The 22,909-nt window shown below is 39.5% G+C and overlaps 1 protein-coding gene across 11 annotated transcripts in view; it reads right to left on the reverse strand.

The window, feature by feature from the left end:
- LOC143039374 (uncharacterized) overlaps window positions 1-22,909 on the reverse strand; it is a 1,426,499-nt gene that overhangs the window by 125,235 nt on the left and 1,278,355 nt on the right. For all 11 annotated transcript variants that reach the window (XM_076209287.1, XM_076209284.1, XM_076209291.1 and 8 more), the window contains one exon: window positions 9,088-9,168. In XM_076209287.1, coding sequence (XP_076065402.1) covers window positions 9,088-9,168 — 81 coding nt within the window. The remainder of the gene's footprint in view (window positions 1-9,087; window positions 9,169-22,909) is intronic.

The raw sequence follows: 22,909 nt of genomic DNA on the forward strand, positions 1-22,909 counted from the left end.
TAGTCATTGTGAGTGCAGTGTAAATAATGTTGTTCACTATCATAGTGATGGTTTTGAAGATAAAATCAAAATTATGTGTGGACAGTGCAACAATGAATTTATATCAGAACCTGAGACGCTGATGATAATTATTTTGTAAGAAATGTTAGTTTTGTTTGTCATTCGATTATGGAAGGGTATGGCTGGGAGGGTATGAAAAGAAGCTGTTGGGGTCGTCAAAGCTGCATTTTATTGTGATTGTGCTGACAGCAATGTATGGGGCAGAAACATGGAACATGAAAGAGGAAAAGAAAAGGAATTTGAATGTGTTTGAGATGAAATGTCTGAGAAGTATGATTGGGTTACTAGGCTAGATAGAGAGAGAAATGAGGAGGTGAGGAGGATAACAAGGGTGGAAAGGGAGTTGGGAGATAGGGTTGATGAAAGAGTATTAGGATGGTTTGGACACATGGAAAGAATGAGTGAAGAAAGATTATTAAAAGAAGTGTGGAAGGCAGAGGTGGAAGGAGTGAACATGAGGGGGCAAACTAGGATGAGATGGATGGATGGGGTGAAAGGGGCTTGACAAAAGAGAGGAATGTCTGTAGAGGAAGGACGGGAGAGGACAGAAGATAGGGGTGAATGGAGAAGGGTTGTGTATAGATGAGGCTGTGATGCATGAGGGGGAGTGGGTGGGGGATGGGGGGTGAGGAAGTATGTATGAGAAAAAAAATTGACACAGCCTGAAGGGATTTCTCCCTGTCTTCTCCTTTCCTGCATGAGGGGACAGAGAGGGGGGGTCACCAAATTTATGAAGCAGCCTTGCTGTGGATGTGGTGTGTCTTGCGACACTGCTTCCGACCAAGGGCAGTGGACAGGATGCAGGGATGACCCGTCATCCAGGAGGTGCCAAGATAGGAGGGAGGGAGGAGGGTGGAGGGGAGTGGAATATATAGGAAATGAAATGGGTGGGAGTGATTTCTATGCCTTTTTCTTTTTGGCTAACCCCTGTGTAAGGGGAAAAAAGCCCTTGGTATATGTATGTATGTATGTTTTATCTCTATATAATAGACCCCATCTGGGATACTGGCTGCATGTTATTCTTTGCAGCTGATACTTTAGGGTCTATATGGGGTACCCTTACAGACCGGAGCTACACCTCATTTTGTCTGTGATAAAGTCTCTGTTCATTGAGAAATGATGAAAATTTCATTATACTACGACTGTCCCTCAGTTATGCTGTCCCCCAACCCCTTGTTACTGTCCTGTACCATTTCTCTGAATATTAATTTCCTATTTTTGCCTAACCTGTGGTGGGGGAAAAGAATGCTGCCACCAAGTCTTCCTACTTGAGTCGTATGAGGCAACAAAAAAGAGCACGGGGATAGGACTAGGAATCCTTTTACCTGTAGCCCCAAAGGGGACATTCCTAAAAAAAATAAAGGCATAAGAGGGTCTAGGAGTTTTCCAACAAGTACCACAAGGTTTGGGTCTTTTAATATGTGTGGATGTGGTACAGATGAGAGTAAAAGGGAAGAGATAGGTAGTATGTTTGTGAGAAGAAAGATGGATGTGTTGGCATTGAGTGAAACTAAGTTGAAATGGAGGGACGAGTGTGAGTTTGGGAGTGTAGTTGGGAGGTTCTCAGGAGTGGAGAGAGGATGAGGGAGAGAAGGGATGGCTATACTAGTATGTGAAGAGATACGTAAGTGTGTAGTGGAGTGGAAGAAAGTTTCTTCAAAGCTGATGTGGATGAAGGTGAAGCTGGGAAGGGAGATGTGGGTTTTTGTAAGTGCGTATGGGCCTGGTAGTGAGAAGAGTGTAGAAGAAAAGGAAGTTTTTTTGGATGGGTATAAATGAAAGATTAGGGAGAAACGTCAATGTAATAGTACTGGGAGACCTTAATGAAAGGGTAGTAAATGAACCAATTGACGGAGTGGTTGGGAAATGTGGAGTTCCAGGAAAGAATAATAGTGGAGAGCTGATGGTGGAGATGTGTCTAGAGAGTTGATGATAGTAAATACAGTGTTTCGGAAGAAAGTCAAGCATAAGTACACATGGGAGAGGGTGGTGGATGGAAGGGTGGTAGATAGAGCATTAATGGGCTATGTAGTGGTAGGTAGGAGTATAATAGGAAGAGTTAAGGATGTACATGTACTAAGGGGAGAGAGTGGGGGAATATCAGATCATTTTTTGGTGGAAAGTAAGTTGAGAGTGGAGAATAGATGGAGAAAGAGGAAAAGGACAAAAGGTAGGAAGGTGCTTAGAGTGAACTCTTTGAATGAAAGGGAAAAGGAGAAGGAGTACAAAAAGAAGCTGAGAGATGAGTGGGAGGGAGTGAAGGATAGAGTAGAGCTAGGAGTGGAGGAAGAATGGGGATGGTTCAAGGAGGGAGTCACAAAGTGCACAAAAGATGGTGTGTGGAACAAGGAGGACAGGAGGAAATAGAAGGAAGAGTAGTGAATGGTGGGATGAGGAAACAAAGAAGGTTGTGGAAGAGAAGAAGCGAGCTTTCACAGATTGGTTACAAAATAGGACGAGGGAGTCACATGAGAGATACAAAGAAAAGAGAAGTAAAGCAAAAGGTAAAGGAGGCAAAGAGGAGAGCAGATGTGAAATGGGGTAAGAGTATGACAGAAAACTTTGAAAGTAATAAAAAGATGTTTTGGAAAGAAATTAAGAGAGGAACAGGAGGCAAATCAAGTAGAGAAGAAAAGGTAATAGGTGTAGATGGGGAGATGATAATTGAAGAGAAGGCAGTAAGGGGAAGATGGGCAGAATATTTTAGGGTGTTGCTAAATGTGAAGGAGGATAGGGAGGGAAAGATAGTTCCAGTGGGAAACGCTAAGAAATTGACCGTGATGAGTGAAGATAATGGAGGAGAAATAAGGAAGGATGAGGTGAAGGCAGTTGTTAAGATGATGAAAGCAGGTAAGGCACCTGGTCTGGAAGGATGCCATGCAGAATGTCTGAAAAAAGGAGGTACAGTGATGGTGGAGTGGCTGGTGAGGTTATTTAATGTTTGCTGGAGAGAGGGTAGAGTGCCAGAGGACTGGAGGAGTGCCTGTATAGTTCCACTTTACAAGGGAAAAGGGGACAAGTGTGAGTGTAGTAGTTTCAGAGGGATTAGCTTGTTGAGTGTAGTAGTTTCAGAAGGATTAGCTTGTTGAGTGTAGTTGAGAAGGCTTATGGATCTTGATCGAGAGGATTAGGAGAGGAAGAGAGGGAGTAATTGCTGCGGAACAGTGTGGATTTAGGATGGGTAGAGGTTGTGTAGATCAGATTTTTGTAGTAAGACATATGTGAGAAAGCTATAGGAAAGGGGAAGGATGTTTTTTGGGCATTTATGAATCTGGAAAAGGTTTATGACAGGGTAGACAGGAAGGCACTGTGGGAGGTTTTGTGGATATACAGGATAGGAAAGCTAGGAGCTGTCAAGAGTTTTTATGAGAGTAGTAGAGCATGTGTCAGGATTAGAAATGGAGAGAGCGAGTGGTTCGTGGTAAATGTGGGACTACGTCAGGGATGCGTTACGTCGCCCTGGCTGTTCAACTTATACATGGATGGGGTGATGCGAGAGGTAAATGCAAGGGTGTGGGTCAGGGATTGGAGAAAAGTGGGAGGTGAGCCAGCTGTTGTTTGCTGACAACACTGCACTTGTGGCAGGATCGGAGGAGGGATTGAGGAAGTTGGTGACAGAGTTCGGGAGAGTGAGTGAAAGAAGAAAGCTGAAGATAAGTGTGGGTAAAAGTAAGGTGATGAGATGTAAAAGGGTTGAAAATGGCAGCAGACTGGATGTGAGCATTCTAGGAGATGGACTAGAGGAAGTGGATACTTTTAGATACTTGGGTGCAAATGTGGCAGGAAAAGATGGAGTGGAGGTGGAGGTAAAATGTAGATTGAGAGAAGCGAGTAAATGCCTTCGTGGATTAAAAAGTGTAATGAGGAATAGACATTTGGGAATGGATGCTAAGAGGAGACTGTATGAAGGAGTGATTGTGCCAACAGCACTGTATGGGGCAGAAACATGGAACATAAGAGAGGAAGAGAGAAGGAGTTTGAATGTGTTTGAGATGAGGTGTCTGAGAAGTATGATGGGGGTTACTAGGCTAGATAGAGTGAGAAATGAGGAGGTGAAGAGGAGAACAGGGGTGGAAAGGGAGTTGGGAGATAGTGTTGATGAAAGAATATTAGGATGGTTTGGACACATGGAAAGAATGAGTGAAGAAAGACTAGTAAGAGAGGTGTGGAAGGCAGATGTGGAGGGAGTGAACATGAGGGGACGTCCTAGGATGAGGTGGATGGATGGGGTGAGGGGGGCTTTGGGGAAGAGGGGAATGTCTGTTGAGGAAGGACGGGAGAGGACAGAAGATAGGGGTGAATGGAGAATGGTTGTATATGGATGATGCTGTGATGCATGAGGCGGAATGGGTGGGGGGATGGGGGGTGAGATAGTGTGCGTGAGCAAAATTTGACACAGCCCGAAGGGATTTCTCCCCATCTCCTTTTCTGCATGGGGAGACGGAGAGGGGGGGTCGCTGATTTAATGAAGAGGCCTTGCTGTTGATGTGCTGTGCCTTAAGGCACTGCCTCTGACCCAGGGCAGTGGACAGGGTGCAGGGATGACCCAATCCAGGAGGTGCTAAGATTAGAGGGAGGGTGGAGCGGAGTGGAGTGTATTTAGGGATGGAATGGGTGGGAATGATTTTATGCCTTTTTCTTTTTGGTTACCGCCCTTGTAAGGGGGAAAAAGCCTTGGTATATGTATGTATGAGTGCATAGAGGGATTAGGGAGAAATGTAAATGTAGTTGTATTGGGAAACCTTAATGCTAGGGTAAGAAATACACCAATAGATGGAGTGATTGGGAAGTATGGAGTTCCAGGAAAAAATCGTAGTGGAGACTTGATGGTGATGTGTCTCGAAAGAGAGTGTTTAGGAAAAAAGTCAAGCACAAGCACACATTAGAGAGGGTGGTGGATGGAAGGGTGGTAGAGCATTAATGGACTATATAGTGGTAACCAGGAGTACAGTAGGAAGAGTTAAGGATGTACATGTTCTAAAGGGAGAGAGTGGGGGAATATCAGATAATTTTTTGGTGGTAAGTTGAGAGTGGAGGATAGATTGAGAAAGAGGAAAAGGACAAAAGGTTGGGAGGTACTTAGAGTGAACTGCTTAAATGAGAAAGAAAAGGAGTATAGGAAGCTGAGAAAGGATTGGGAGGGAGTGAAGAATAGAGTAGTGCTAGGAGTGGAGGAGGAATGGGGATGGTTCAAGGAAAGAGTCATAAGGTGTGCAAAGATGTTGTGTGGAACAAGGACAGGAGGAAATAGAAGTAAGGGTAGAGTGGTGGGATGAGGAAGCCAAGGAGGGTATAGAAGAGAAGAAGTAGGCTTTCATAGATTGGTTACAAATTAGGATGAGGAAATCATATGAGAGATACAAAGTAAAGAGAAGAGAGATAAAGCATAAGATAAAGGAGGCAAAAAGGAGAGCAGATGTGAAATGGGGTAAGAGTATGACAGAAAATTTTGAAAGTAATAAAAACATGTTTTGGAAAGATATTAAGGGAGAAGGCAAATCAAGTAGAGAAGAAAAGGAAAAAGGTGCAGATGGAGAGATGATAGTGGAAGAGAAGGCAGTGAGAGGTAGGTGGGCGAGTATTTTAGAGAGTTGCTAAATGTGAAGGAGGATAGGGAGGGAAAAGTAATTGCAGTGGGAAGTGCTGAGAAAATGACTATGATGAGTGGGTAAAATGGAGGAGAAATAAGAAAAGATGAAGTGAAGGCAGTTAGGGATAATGGGAGCAGGTTAAGCACCTGGGTTGGATGGATGCCATGCAGAATGTACAGTGATGGCAGACTGGCTGGTGAGGTTATTTAATGTTTGTTTAACCCCTTGAGTACCGGATGTGTGTTTTGTGACACCTGCGTGTCACGGCTGAGTGCACCCGCCAGGAACCGAGCGTGCTCCCCGTGACACGCACGTGTCACAGTTATAAGCTGTGTGTATTGAGGGCTCTCAAGGCCTCGGTTTCTGGGTTATTTCTACCCACGTGGTGGCAAGTGTCTGCGTTTACAAACATAAGGCTCCAGCCATTCGTGGGATGGTTTGAAACGTTTGTTTACGTAAGGTTGACAGGTCGGTAATGAAGGAGTTAAGAGAGGGTAGAGTGCCAGAGGATTGGAGGAGTGCCTGTATAGTTCCACTTTACAAGGGAAAAGGGGACAAGTGTGAGTGTAGTAGTTTCAGAGGGATCAGTTTGTTAAGTGTAGTTGGGATGGCTTATGGGAGGGTCTTGATTGATAGGATTAGGATAGGAAGAGAGGGAGTAATTGGTGAGGAACAGTGTGGTTTTAGTACAGGTAGAGGTTGTGTAGATCAGATTTTTGTGGTAAGAAATATGTGAGAAAGCTATAGGAAAAGGTAAGGATGTATTTTATGGATCTAGAAAAGGCTTATGACAGGGTAGACAGGAAGGCACTGTGGGAGGTATTGCAGATATACGAGACAGGAGGAAAGCTTTTAAGAGCAGTCAAGAGTTTTTATGAGAGTAATAGAGCTTGTGTTAGAATTAGAAATGGAGAGAGTGAGTGGTCTGAGGTAAAGGTGGGACTTCATCAGGGATGTGTTATGTCACCCTGGCTGTTCAATTTATACATGGATGGGGTGGTGCGAAAGATAAATGCAAGGGTAGTGGGTCAGGGATTGGAGATGGTTAGAGAAAATGGAGAAAAGTGGGAGATAGGCAAGTTGCTTTTTACTGACAACATTGCTTGTAGCAGGATCAGAGGAGTGACAGTGTCTGGGAAGATATGTGAAAGAAGGAAGTTGAAGATAATTGGGCAAATGTAATATGATGAGATGTACAAGGGGAGAAAGTGGCAGCAGGCTGGAAGTGAGTATTAAAGGAGAGAAACTGGAGGAAGTGGACAGCTTTAGATACTTGGGTGCGAATGTGGCAGGAAAGGGAGGGTAGGGGTGGAGGTAGAATGTAGATTGGGAGAAGTGAGTAAATACCTTGGGGGATTAAAAAGTGTAATGAGAAATAGACATTTGGAAATGGATACTACGGAGGTTATGTGAAGGAGTGATTGTGCCGACAGCAATGTACGAGGCAGAAACATGGAACATAAGAGAGGAAGAGAAAAGGAGTTTGTGTTTGAGATGAAATACCTGAGAAGTATGATAGGGGTTACTGGGCTGGATAGAGTGAGAAATAAGGTGAACAGGAGAACTGGGGTGGAAAGGGAGTTGGGAGACAGGGTTGATGAGAGTATTGAGATGGTTTGGACACATGGAAAAAATAAGTGAAGAAAGACTAGTACAAGGTGTGTGGAAGGCAGAGGTGGAAGGCAGAGGTGGAAGGAGTGAACATGAGGGGGCAAACTAGGATGAGATGGATGGATGGGGTAAATGGGGCATTAGGAAAGAGGGGAATGTCTTTTGAGGAAGGACAGAAGAGGACAGAAGATAGGGGTGAATGGAGAAGGGTTGTGTATGGATGATGCTGTGATGCATGAGGGGGAGTGGGTGGGGGATGGAAGTGAGGGAGTATGTATGAGAAATAAATTGACACCACAGCCTGAAGGGATTTCTCACAGTCTTCTCCTTTTTTGCATGAGGGGATAGAGGGGGGGGGGGTCACCAATTTAATGAAGTTGCCCTGCTGTGGATGTGCTGTGTCTTGAGACACTGCTCCTGACCCAGGGCAGTGGACAAGATGCAGGGGTGACCCATCATCTAGGAGGCGCCAAGATAAGAGGGAGGGAAGAGGGTAAAGGGGAGTGAAGTATGTAGGGGATGGAATGGGTGGGAGTGGTTTCTATGCCTTTGTTTACTGGCTACCTCCCATGTAAGGGGGAAAAAGCCTTTGGAAATGGATGCTAAGAGGATGAAATGTACAAGGGGAGAAAGTGGCAGCTTCTCCTCCCTTAATTTCTTTCCAAAACATGTTTTTATTACTTTCAAAATTTTCTGTCATACTCTTACCCCATTTCACATCTGCTCTCCTTTTTGCCTCCTTTATCTTATGCTTTATTTCTCTTCTCTTTACTTTGTACCTCTCGTATGATTCCCTCATCCTAATTTGTAACCAATCTATACATATGTATAAAGCAGACCAATGTCCCAAGATGAATGGCTTCAAGAAGTCTTGGGAGCAAATTAAGGAAGGTCACATGTTTAAAGGATGTGAAGAAATACAGTTTTCCATATAGATACATAAATACTTGGAATAGCCTAAGAACTGATATAGACCAAGTTCAAACAATACACGAGTTCAAAGCTAAATATTATAATTGGAAATCAAGGATATAGAATAAACTGGAATTACATGAATTTGAGGCTAGGTATGAAAAAAAATTAGAGTATAGGAGATGGGTCCAAATGAGCATTGCTCCTTTCCTGTATACTACAATTAGGTAAATACATCTCCAGGTGAGGTGGGGAAGAAAGGTGTGGAGGTCGAGAGTATGTCTGATGTACAGTCCTGATGCATACAGGGCAATGAAACTTAGATGCAATATGGATATCCCTTTTCATCCTCTGCAACATTAGTATTGGCATGCTCTACACAACAATGTCTTTGACAATTTGAGAAATTATAATTACAATTGTTTGAACTCAATATTTCTGGGGTACAGGTTCACTGGCAGCAGTCCCAGCATGCAGTTTCTTTAGTAATTCTGGTGTCATGAAAACAAGCTCCTTTCCTGTATGTTACAACTGTAAAATTAGATCAATGCATTCCTATCATGCCCCCCCCCAAAAAAAAAGTAATACTTGCTTACCTTGGCCTTCATAATTACAGGAGAAGAGTGAAGCCCAACACACCATAGCAACATACAATATTTTTACCATACAAATAGTGCATAATGATAAAGTTCTTTTTTCATCACCAAATGAAAACCCTTAATTTCTACATTAATAGTTCTGGACGAACTAGTTTTTAAGAAAAAAATTATCTGTATAAAAGTGGAATTAACATGTGAAAACCATTTTCACATTACTTATATTTCTCAACAAGTTACTTTTTAAGAAAGAAATATTCTTTATAAAACATGGAACTACAATACCACAATATTTGTTCACATATTCTCATTCTTACCTCCCATGGTTCAGTTACACGGAAAAATCTCTGGTTTGGTCTGCTGGCTTTGTTGAATTCACATGTCTTGCACTTGACAATCTGAAAATATTGTATAATTAACAATTTCAGCCTCTAAGAAGCACCGTATTTTTTGGACCATAAGGCACTTCTTACCATAAGGCACACCTGTAATTTGCTATTCCCCGTCCTTACATAAGGCGCACCTGTAATTTGCTATTCCCCGTCCTTACATAAGGCGCACCTGTAATTTGCTATTCCCCATCCTTACATAAGGCACACCTGGTCTCGTCATCGTATAATCATGCATATGCGAGTGCTTTCAGAACTGAACATTTTCGTTGTTGAATGAGAAAAATCGGTTGGGATTTAGCAAAATTACAAAAATAATGATATATATATATTTTTTTTGGTCAGTGAAATCAGACCACCTCCATGGACGGTCTGCCCTGCCAATGCCCCTAAAAAACAACATAAACACGTTATGGGAATTGTGGGGAATTAAACCAACATTAGCAGTTTTATTCCCAGAATTCTATATTCACTTAAAAACACAGGATTACAAATGAAGATAAATTTTTAGTTTCGACCATGGGCGCAATACAGTAATAGAAGATTAATTATTAATTTTTTGAATTATAATATATCAACGTAATATGCAATTTTGTGAGCAGAAATAAAAAACAAAAAAGGTGCTTAAACAAATTTCGTAAGTAACGAAGTTGTGTCGGACGAATGGTATGCCATGTTTGTTATGATAGATGCCGACATCGAATGGATGTCGGTATGATAAATTCGTCTAACTTAACCTAACCTGTGTTTAATAAATCATTAACTGCAAATTAAATGTCATCCGGATCGTCCTCGTTGTCGTCGTCGTGAGAGACGTTGGCGGGCTTTTCAACCACTCTCTCACCTTGCGGGGTATACAAAGTTCTTGCAGCTTGAAGGAATGCATGTATCTCCTCTCCATATTCCTTCAAGAAAATTTACCTGGCGAGGTACTGTCAGAAGTACCGAGACAAGATGGCGTCCCGATCCTATGCTACCGACTTCGTTCATTAGCATATTTGCTTGTAGCAAGGCATTTTTTATTTTCATTTCCGCCCACAAAATTGCATATTACGTTGATACATTTCAATTTACAAAATTAATAATTAATTTTTTATTGCTATATTGCGCCCATGGTCGAAACTAAAAGAATACCCAAATGACTACAGTCTGAGTGGAGCGAGACTAGACCAATGCAAAATGGCTGTCTGTGTTATGGACGCTATCATGTCATAGCCATGATAGCGTGAATAAATGCGGTGGCATGGACTCGAAAACTGTCAAAGTTTTCGCAATTTTCTTGTCAAGATACATGCATCTTGGTTATAACTTGGTTGTAACTTTTGCTAGGACTATGCACTGTTGCTGTTGGCAGGCTAGCTACGAAACGTGTCAAAATAGTATATCATTGTCCGAGGCATTTTTTTGCACTGAATCCACACATAAGGCGCACCTCACGATTTTGGCCGATTTTAAGGATTTTGCCCGCGCCTTATAGTCCGAAAAATACGGTATTACCCTAACCAAATGGTGATTTATTATCCAAAGCAAGCAGCTACATGTACACAATTTAAATAATTAAAGGTTGGATACATGAAATCAAAATGATGGTAACACCATATATGGGCCAGATCCATTCATATCAATGAATTCATTGCCCCAGGATCTCTTTTGCATGCAAAATGGCTTGTAACAGTTGTGTGCAGCTGAAGGACTGTCTCAGATGTGGAAAGATTCAACTTCACAAGAGAGTGCTCTGTGAGAGGGGTGAATCCTTTCCACAATCCTTAGAGCAGTCACCTCTTCTACTTTTGTCATTGCCATCAGTATATGGTGCTCCATGGGATTCCATTCATCAAGCAAGCACTTGTTGAACAGGTGTCCTACAAAGCTACCACTATCTCTTGCCAATAATTTTGCTCTGCTGGGGGATGAGATGGCTGAACATCAAGTGTTCTTGGTGGTTGGAGACTCCATGGTAAGAAATACTGGCGTATGGTAAGAAATACTGGCGTATGTCAAAAGCGAAAATCTCGATATGATAGGAATAACTGAGACATGGTTAAATGGTACAGAGTTCGAAGCTGAATTTAATATTACGGGATTTAAACACTTTCATCAGGATAGAAACCACAAGAAAGGTGGGGGTGTTCTATTGTATGTTAAAAACAATGTTCATGCTTGTATTTACCTAGTTGTATTTTGCGGGAAGGGGAGCTATGCTCGTGTTGTCCCGCCATTGTATCTCTCAGTGTCTAGTTTGCTTTTAAACTCGTGAATGGTTTTTGCGCTTACTATTTCATTATCCAGTTTGTTCCAAGTGTCTAAAACTCTATGTGGAAAACTGTTTTTCTTCAGTTCTCTTCTATAGCTATGTTTTCTTAATTTCCTTCCATGTCCTCTTGTGTTTCTCTTGTCCCACTTTAGTAATTCTTCTCTATCAAGTATCTCTGTGCCTTTCATGATTCTGTAGATGGTCAGTAGGTCTCCTCTCTCTCTTCTTTGCTCCAGTGTCGGTAGCTCCAGTTTAGCCAATCTCTCCTCGTATGATAGGTTTGCAAGTGCAGGTGCCATTTTTGTAGCTGCTCTTTGGATTCTTTCTATTTTGTTTATGTTCTTTTTGGTACTGGGGGACCACAATGTTGCCGCATACTCTAGTCTAGGCCTTATCAATGTAACCAATATTTTTTTTATCATGTCTTCGTCCAGGTAAGCAAAAGCCACTTTTATTGATCTTAGCAAGTTGTAAGTCTCCCCGACAATTTTGTTAATCTGTGTATCATAGGACAAGTTGTTTGTGATAACTCCCAAGTCTTTTTCAGATCCTACTTTCTTTACTTCCTTGGTTCCAATTGTATATTTTCTTGATATTCTGTTTTTGCTTTTTCCAAACTCCATTATGCTACACTTCTTAGTATTACCACTTCCCATTTCTGACTCCAGTTCCATACCCTATTCAGATCTTCTTGCAGTGCTTCACAGTCCTTATCAGTTTCTACTTTCCTTAACAGTTTGGCGTCATCAGCAAAGAAGCTCATGTAACAGTTCACGCCCTCGTCCATATCATTCATATAGATAGCAAACATTATTGGAGCCAGTACAGATCCTTGCGGTACTCCACTGATCACCTCTTTCCAATCTGAATATTTTTCTCTGAGTACTACTCTCATCTTTCTTCCAGTCAGGAAGTCCTCCATCCATTTTAGTTGATTCCCTCGTATTCCTCCTATGTGTTCCAGTTTTTTAGTAGTTTTCTGTGTGGTATTTTGTCAAATGCTTTTTGCAAGTCTAGGAATGCACAATTAGCCCATCTGTTTCTTTCTTGCACTATGTCTATTAGTCTTGAGTAGAAGCATATCAAGTTTGTGGTGCATGATCTACCTTGTCTGAACCCGAATTGTCTTGGGTTTAATATGTTATCTTCCAGGTGTTTTACCCATCTATTCTTGATGATTTTCTCACAAATTTTGGCTATAGTGCTTGTTAGTGATACTGGTCTATAGTTGGTGGGTTCTTCCTTGTTTCCTCCTTTATATATTGGTACAATGTTAGCATTTTTCCAGTCATTAGGTATCTTTCCTTCCTTGAGTGAGCTATTTATTATGATGTGTATTTTGTCTGTTAGTTCTTCTTTGCATTATTTTAGAATCCAATTTGCAATTCCATCCGGGCCATGTGATTTTCTGACGTCCAGTTTTGATAGATGTTCTGATATTTCTTTTTGTGATGTTGTAAATTCACTCATGTGGGGAGAATGTTTGTAATTATCTACGTCCCAATTTTGTATTTTCTCTCTGGTGAAGACAGATTTCGGCCACCTCTATTTCTTCTGTGTATTCTATATTTCCTTGGCGTAGTTTCACTAGTTCCTGTTTGGTTTTAAGTTTACCATTTACATACCGGTAGAATAGCTTGGGCTGATCTTTGCATTTATCTATAATATCCTTCTCATGGTTCCTTTTCTCCTCTCTGCTCACATTAACATACTCATTTCTATAGTTTATATAAATTTGCCATTTGCTTCGTTTTTTGTCTTTTCTCCACCTTTTCCAAGCTTTGTCCCTTCTGTCTTTTGCCTCACTGCATCTTTTGTTGAACCAACATTTAATGTACTCTCTTGCTTTTGTCTTGGTACATGCCTGTTTACCCCTTCATTGTAATTAGCCAACAGTATGTTCCATTTCTCTTCCACTGTTGTCTCTTCCATATAGAATTTTTCTCAGTTTGCATTCTGGAAGAACGTCTTTAGTTTTGCAAAGTCTGTTTTGTTGTACATCAATCTTCCTTTCCTATGATTTTTGCTCCTCTTCATCTCTATTTCTTCCTTTAGTACAGTTTCGATGAGTACATGGTCACTCTTTCCAATTGGTGTCTTGTAGTGGACTTTGTCCACTATTTCAGGTTCCGTTGTAAATATTAAATCTAGTTTTGATGGCTCTTCATTGTTTCTGTACCTTGTGTTTTCACTGACCCACTGGGTCATTGTGTACTTCATGGTCATGTCTAGCAGTACATTGCCCCACACGTCATCTCCTCGTACTGTCATGTTGTCCCAACAAATTTCTTTGCAATTGAAGTCTCCCATAATTACTAGGTTACCCTTACCCATTAGTATCTCATTTAGTGATTTTCTTGTATCTTCTAGCATTTTTGTGTGTTCGTTTTCTTTCCAAGCATTCGTTCTTGGGGGCACATAGGTCACCACATATTTTCTACTTTTCATATTCTTGCCTTCGACTTTTATCATGATCAGTTCAACATTACCTTTGCCCTCTGCAATTTTTGTCACGTTTAGGTCTTTCTTGGCCAAGAACACGATTCCCCTTCCCTGCTTTTTGTCCCTGTTTCTTATCCAGTAATTGTATAGCCCTTGTCCAATATCAATAGATGGTGTTTTAGAGAAAGTGAAACAGGATACATATGATAGTTTGTGGGTTGAGTTAACCCAATCAAATGGACAAAAAATTAATATAGGTGTAATATATAGGCCAAAGACATTATCATTAGCAGACGACAAACTGTTATTTCAAGAACTGTCTAGTTTCTGCAACTGGGATTTATTGATAATGGGTGATTTCAATTTTACTGACATTGATTGGATGACCCTTGAACATGGCCATATAGGTAATCGCTTGATTGATTTTCTTGGTGACAATTACATAATTCAACATGTAAAAGAGCCCACAAGATATGGAAACTTACTCGATCTATTGATCACTAGTCGCAAAAGCATGGTAACTGATGTAGAAGTCGGTGAATCTGTTGCAAATAGCGATCACAACTTAGATTCAAACTCCTGAACAATTTTAGAATAGATACTTGTGTTTCTAAAATACCCGATTTCAGTAAAGCTCAGTTCATAGGACTACGTCAGGAGCTTCAGCTTACAGATTGGGAGGCAAAATTAAACGAAAGACCTGTAGATAAGATGTGGGAAATATTTCAAAATACGCTCACTAAGATGATTCAAACTTACATTCCTTTTAAGGACAGACGTCCCCCAATCAGGCTCGCCCAAAGTGGCTCAACAAAGAAACTAAAAAACTAATGCTAAAACGGCTTATAAAAAATATAAGTGCTCGGGTGCATCTAATGACTATGAAAGTTATGTATCAATACAGAGAGATTTAAAAAAGACAATTAGAAAAAGAAAACAATAATACGAAATGAACATCGCTGATAAATCCAAAGAGAATCCCAAAGAATTCTATAGTTACATTAGAGATAAAAAGGTTGTTAGGAATCACATTGGTCCACTATTATCTGTTGACGGTCAACTTGAATATTCAAATGAAGGAATGTGTAATATCTTAATTATTCTAGCTCGGTATTTGTAAACAAAACACCTCAAAGTGAACTCCAAACTGAAACCTGTGAAAAGTCTAGGGTAAACTTACTACGGTAAATATAACAAAAGAAAAAATTAAAAGGTGAATAGATAAACTCAAAGTTAATAAAACACCAGGGCCTGACGGTTGGCATCCAAGGATCTTAAAGGAAATGAAAAATGAGATTGTTGTTCCATTAGAAATTATTTTCAAGAAATCCATCATATCCGGAGATGTCCCAAGAGAATGGAAGCTAGCTAACGTTACTCCTATATTCAAAAAAGGTGGCAAAAAGAAGCCGAATAACTATAGGCCTATAAGTTTGACTTCAATCGTAGGAAAAATAATGGAAACTATCATCAGAGATGCTATCGAACATCATTTAGAAAGTAACCGTTTGATAAATGATAGCCAGCATGGTTTCAGATGGAAACGTTCTTGCGTGACTTACTCGAATTCTACAACACAGTTTTCTTGAATTATGACAAAAGAAACAATATAGATTTAACCCCTTCCATACGGTGCCGCATACGTAGGCAGCATGAGGAGCAAGTGGATATGCGAGGCTGCCATATCGGCGTCTTGATTATATTTATTGTAGTTGCCCTTGCGTTTTTACATACTCTCTAAACTGTCTTTAATCACATTTTCTATGGTTATCAAAATTCACGGGTGAAGGAGAGAACGATCGATATAAGAGGTGACTATATTTTATGATGCGAGTATTATTACGACACGTTGTACGGCTGGCAGTGGCTGCTGCCTGCGTGATTTAAGGCCCGTACTAAAGAGGTTAATATATCTAGACTTTGCAAAAGCTTTTGATACCATCCCACACAAACGACTACTTACTAAATTAGTTTTACACGGAATAAGTGGTAGTCTATTAGGTTGGACTAGTAATTGGTTGAATGGTTGAAAACAGAGTTGTTTTAAATGGAAAAACTTCTGGATGGAAAAATGTTACAAGTGGAGTTCCTCAGGGTTCCGTTCTTGGGCCACTTCTATTCATAGTATATATAAATGATATAGACCATGGACTAAAATCCACTGTTTCCAAATTTGCTGATGATACAAAACTGTGTGGAGTGGCAAATGATCACTCAAACCAATTAGATATTCAAGAAGATTTAGATCAATTACAGCAATGGTCTGAAAAGTGGCTAATGAAATTTAACATAAGTAAATGCAAGGTAATGCACATAGGTAAAAATAACAGTAAGTACGATTACAAGTTATTTGGAAATTCGTTAACAAAAGTGGATAATGAAAAAGATCTCAGCGTAATTATCAGTAACGACTTCAAATCATCCAAGCAGTGTATTTCAGCCTCTGAGAAAGCAAATAAGATTCTAGGACTGATTGCGCGATCTTTTGATTTCAAAAGTCCATCACTCATTAACAAGCTATATAAATCGTTAGTTCGTCCACATTTGGAATATGCTGTTTCCGTATGGTCACCGAATCTCATTAAAGACATTGACAGACTGGAAAAAGTACAACGGCGAGCCACAAAACTGATTCCAAATATAAAAAATAAATCATACGAAAGTCGACTAAAACATATGAATCTGTTTTCCCTAAAAAAGCGTAGACTCAGAGGTGACTTGACAACATCAAAAGTGACAAAGTTTTCACATTGAATGAGAATCAGACAAGAAACAATGGTCTCAAACTGTCCGGAAATAGATTCAACTTGGAAGTAGGTAGAAACAACTTTGCCAACCATGTAGTTAATGAATGGAATAGGCTTCCTGCACAGGTAGTGCAATGTAGTTCAGTTCGAAGCTTTAAGAATCATTTAGATAAACACCTGGGCAAGATGCTGTAATGATTATAATTCATTTTATATTATTTGTTTTTGTTTTGTTATCATTTGTCTGTCTGATTTTTATTTATTATTAGTTATATGTCAATTTATTATTATTTACTATTTACCTGTTTATTATTTAACTATACTTATGCGTTTTATTTGTTATTTACATTATTATCCGAAGGGATTTCTCCCCGTCCTCTCCTTATATGCAAGGGGGGACGGAGAGGGGGGGGTCGCCGATTAAATGAAGCGGCCTTGCTGTGGATATGCTGTGTCTTGCGACACTGCTTCTGACCCGGGGCGGTGGGCAAGGTGCAGGGATGACCCGTCATCCAGGAGGTGCTCAGATGAGAGGGAGGGTGGGAGGGGTGTGGAGTGTATTTGGGGATGAAATGGGTGGGGGTGTTTTTGTGCCTTTCCCTTTTTGGCTACCTCCCTTGAAAGGGGGAAAAAGCCTTGGTATATGTATGTATGTACATTATTATGGCTTTTATTTACTGTTTTATTATTATTATTGATTTTTTTTTCGCATCCGACTTAGATATGGACCAAAAGGTCTCCTGTCGGCATGCTCCACCTCTGTAATCCTTTGTAGGTTACGACAGCATTCTACAATGGGTGACAAAGCAATATTGCAACCTTGTATGTCAACTAGGCCATGGAATTGCCAGTAGTTCCCAAACCATCACGGAACAAAGGCAAATGAACATGTTTACAGTTGTTCATACAAGATGTTAACAATGTGAGTTTGGTGAAGTCAAAGGAATTTGTTCAGAATTACAAGGTCTTCCTTCAGGAGATGAAGGACTGTGGGTGCTGCCATGTGGTCTATGGAATCATTCTGGAGATCTCCGTTGGCTTGTGTTGGTAAAGTAGCGCCTTAGGAATCAATGAAAGGATATTACAGTTGTGCAAATAGCTGGAACACTGCTTTGTTCATCCTTGGTGTCTCAGCTTCTATCAGGATCCACCTTACTCGGAGAGGCAAAGAACATCTTACAGATCTCCAAGTAGGGGTCTGTAATGAACTAGATCCTTTTTTAGGGTAGAAACTCAAAGGGTGAGGAAAACAGAGTATAATGGATATATATTAGCAGATCAAAATGTTAACCACTTCACTACGGGACTTAAATCTCGCGGGCAGCAGCCAATGCCAGCCGTACGACGTGTCATAATAATACTCGCATCATAAAATATAGTCACGGCTTATATTGATCGTTCTCTCTTTCACCCGTGAATTTTGAAAACCACAGATAATGGGATTAAGAGCAGATTAAGGAGAATGTAAAAACACAGGGGCGACTACAATAAATATAATCAAGACGCCGATATGGTAGCGTCGCGAATCCACTTGCTCCTCATGACGCCTACGTGTGCGGCACCGTATGGAAGGGGTTAATGTAGAACAATATGTCAGTGTACAACAAAATGTCACTGTAGGATATAATGAGTTTAGGACATTATGTCCGTGGAAGACAAAATGTTGTAGAACATGATGACAGTGAAGAACAAAATGTCAGCATCGGATAGAAAGTCAATAAACAACAAATGGCCAGTGTAGGACATAATAACAGAGACAAAATATCTGTGAGGGAGTAAATGTCCAAGAGGGACCACATGCCTGAGAAGGACCATATGTCCATAAGAGACCATATGTCCATAAGAGACCATATGTCCATAAGAGACCATATGTCCATAAGAGACCATATGTCCATAAGAGACCATATGTCCATAAGAGACCATATGAGAGACCAAATGTCTATGAAGGACCAAATGACCAGGTCAAGGAAAATATATTGAAAAATAGTTTAGACATGAAAAACAGCTTAGAATCACATAAACAGGGGGAGGGAGAATAAACTCAATGCTTACTATATGCAGAGTAGAAGATGAATAGAATAATTTATTGTGAAGTAATGCTTGTGTAGGATTTGATAATTCTTACTGAATCTTGGATCAATATGACGGTAAGACATTTCTGTCCACATTTTGAGATACAGACTCCTTCACCAGGACAAGAAAGGCAGGAAGGGGGAAGGTGTAGCACTTTTCCTTAAAAGCACAGGTAAATGCCTTATCAACAACTCAATTAATGGTGAGATGGGCATGGAATCAATTTGGATGGAAATAATAAGCAGGAAGGAGAAATAAATATAAAATAAATGGCACACATTACAGCATCTTGCTTAGGTGTTTATCTAAACAAATCTTAAAGTTTTGAACTGAACTACATTGCACTGCCTCTGTAGGATGTTTATTCCATTCATTAACTACACAGTTGGCGAAGTTGTTTCTACCCACTTCCAAATCAAATCTATTTCCGGACAGTTTGAGACCATTATTTATCATATTCTCATTCATTGTGACAATTTTGTCACTTTGGATCTTGTCAATTCCCTTTAGAATATTAAAGACCTGTATCAAGTCACCCCTGAGTCTACACTTTTTTAGGGAAAACAGATTCATATATTTTAATCGATTTTTGTATGATTTATTTTTGATATTTGGAATCAGTTTCGTGGCTCGCTGTTGTACTTTTTCCAATCTGTCAATGTCTTCAATGAGATTAAGTGACCCTATGGAAACAGCATATGCCAAATGTGAATGAATTAACGATTTATATAGCTTATTAATGAGATAAATTTTTTAAATCAAAAGATCATGCAATCAGTCCTAGAATTTTTTTTCTCAGAGATTGAAATACACTGCTTAGATGATTTGAGATTATTACTATTACTGATAATTATGCAGAGATCCTTTTCACTATCCACTTTTTATGAATTTCCAAATAACTTGTAATCATACTGTTATTTTTACTATGTGCATAACCTTGCATTTACTTGTGTTTAATTTCATTAGCCACTTTTCAGACCATTGCTGTGGTTTTTCTAAATCTTCTTGAATATCTAATTGGTTTAAGTGATTATTTGCCATTCCGTACAGTTCTGTTTCATCAGCAAAATTGGAGACAGTTGATTTTAGTCCGTGATCTACATCATTTATATATACTAAGAGTAGAAGTGGCCCAAGAACGGAACCCTGAGCAACTCCACTCACATTTTTCTATCTAGAAGTTTTGCCATTTAGAACAACTCTCCATTTTCAATCATTCAACCAATTACTATTCCAACTTAATAGGCTATCACTTATTCCATGTTAAGCTAATTTAGTAAGTAGTCTTTCGTGGGGGACAGTATCAAAAGCTTTTGCAAAAACTAGACATATTAAATCTATATTTTTTCTTTTGTCATAATTCGAGATGACTGTGTTGTAGAATTCAAGTCATGCAAGAATGTTTCGGTCCAAATCCATGGTGGCTATCATTTATCAAACAATTACTTTCTAAATGATGTTTGATAGCATCTCTGATGATAGTTTCAATCATTTTTCCTAAGATTGAAGTCAAGCTTATAGGCCTGTAGTTAACTGGTTTATTTTTGTCACCTTTTTTGCATATGGGAGTAATGTTAGCTAGCTACCATTCTTTTGGGACATCTCTGGATATGACTGATTTCTTGAAAATAACTTCTAATGGAACAATCTCATTTTTCATTTCCTATAAGATTCTTGGATGCCAACCATCAGGCCCTGGTGTTTTATTAACTTTGAATTTTTCTATACACCTTTTAATTTTTTCTTTTGTTATATTTACTGTAGTATGTTCACCCTACACATTTCACAGGTTTCAATTTGGAGTTCACTTTGAGGTGTTTTGTGTTAAAACAGTTGTTTAAAATATCACACATTCCTTCATTTGAATATTAAAGTTGACCATCAGCAGATAATAGTGGGCCAATATGATTCCTAATAACCTTTTTATCTCTATTATAACTATAGAATTCTTTGGGATTCTCTTTGGATTTATCAGCGATATTCATTTCATATTGTCATTTTCATTTTTTTATCACCTTTTTTAAATCTCTCTGTATTATTACATAACTTTCATAGTCATTGCGTGCACCCAAGCACTTGTATTTCTTATAAGCCTGTCTCTTTTTAGCAATACCTTTTTCAGTTTCTTTGTCAAGCCATTTTGGGTGAGCCTGATTTGGGGGGCATCTCTCCTTAAATGGGATGTAGGTATGAATCATCTTAGTAAGTGTATTTTGAAATGTTTCCCACATCTGATCTACAGGTCTTTTGCTTAATTTAGCCTCCCAATCTGTAAGCTGAAGCTCCTGATGTAGTCCTATGAACTGAACTTTACTGAAATTGGGTATTTTAGATACACAATTATCCATTCTAATTTTTTTTAGCAGTTTGAATCTAAGTTGTGATCACTACTTGCAATAGTTTCACCAACTTCTACATCAGTTATCATGCTTTTGCAGCTAGTGATCAATAGATTGAGTAAATTTCCAAGTCTTGTGGGCTCTTTTACATGAACTAAGTAATTACCACCAAGAAAATCTATCAAGTGACTACCTATATGGTCATGTTCTAGGGTCATCCAATCAATGTCAGTAAAATTGAAATCATCCATTATCAACAAGTCCCAGTTGCAGAAACTAGACAGTTCTCGAAACAGTTTGTTGTCTGTTAATGATAATGTTTTCAGTCTATATATCACACCTACATTCATTTTTTTTCCATTTGTTTGGGTTAATTCTACCCACAAACTATCATATGCATCCTGTTTCACTTTCTCTAAAACACAGGCATGGACATTGCTTTTAACATACAACAGAACACCCCCACCTTTCTTGTGGTTTCTATCCTGATGAAAGTGTTTAAATCCCACAATATTAAATTCAGCTTCAAACTCTCCACCATTTAACCATATCTCAGTTATTCCTAACATATTGAGATTTTCGCTTTTGACATAAGCCTGGATTTCTTGGAATTTGTTTATATTTATTTTGTAGTTGTAGATGAGTAACTTCCATATTCTGTGAACAGGCTTGATCATGTTTTCTGTGGTTATATTAATTCAGGGTGAAAGAGAACAATTAGAACAGTGGGAACTTTATGACTTGGACAATAACATTAACCCCTAGAATATGATGATGCCTACATAGGTATCATGAGCCATGAGTGTGTATATGAAGAAGCTGGCTTCAGCATATTAATTATATTTATTTTGTAGTTGTAGATGAATAACTCTCATATTCTGTGAACAGGCTTCATCACATTTTATTTGGTTGTATTTATTGAGGGTGAAAGAGAACAATTATAACAGTGGGAACTTTATATTCCATAACACATATATTGTGATGCATCACTGTTCATCTGGCAACCCAATGTGTGCGTGAATATTTGACCCATATTGAAGAGGTTACCGGGTAATAGTGATGTTGATAAGTTTGTGGATGACTCTAAAATAGGATGCCGTATTAGGTTAACCCCTTCCATACGGTGCCGTACACGTAGGCGGCATGAGGAGCAAGTGGATACGCGAGGCTGCCATATCGGCATCTTGATTATATATATTGTAGTTGCCCCCGCGTAATGACATACTCTCTAAACTGTCTTCATCACATTTTCTATGGTTATCAAAATTCACGGGTAAAAGAGAGAACGATCGATATAAGCGGTGACTATATTCTATGATGCGAGTATTATTACGACACATCATACGTCTGACAGCTAATGCTGCCCGCGAGATTTTGAACCGTACTGAAGAGGTTAAGGGAAGGTGCTAAGATACTGAAGGAAGATCTTAATAAAATGTTTGCATGGTAAGAGAAATGACTAATGAACTTTAATATTTCAAAGTGAACTCTTTAAATGAAAAGGAAAAGGAGAAGGAGTACAAAAAGAAGCTGAGAGAGGAGTGGGAGGGAGTGAAGGATAGAGTAGAGCTAGGAGTGGAGGAAGAATGGGGATGGTTCAAGGAGGGAGTCATAAAGTGTGCAAGGATGGTGTGTGGAACAAGAAGGACAGGAGGAAATAGAAGGAAGGGTAGTGAATGGTGGGATGAGGAAACAAAGAAGGTTGTAGAAGAGAAGAAGTGAGCTTTCACAGATTGGTTACGAAATAGGATGAGGGAGTCATATGAGAGGTACAAAGAAAAGAAAAGAGAAGTAAAGAAAAAGGTAAAGGAGGCAAAGAGGAGAGCAGATGTGAAATGGGGTAAGAGTATGACAGAAAATTTTGAAAGTAATAAAAATATGTTTTGGAAAGAAAT

The sequence above is a fragment of the Oratosquilla oratoria genome, chromosome 26 (genome assembly GCF_046742065.1).
Source record: "Oratosquilla oratoria isolate Oo_2021 chromosome 26, ASM4674206v1, whole genome shotgun sequence".
Taxonomy (NCBI): Eukaryota; Metazoa; Arthropoda; class Malacostraca; order Stomatopoda; family Squillidae; genus Oratosquilla; species Oratosquilla oratoria.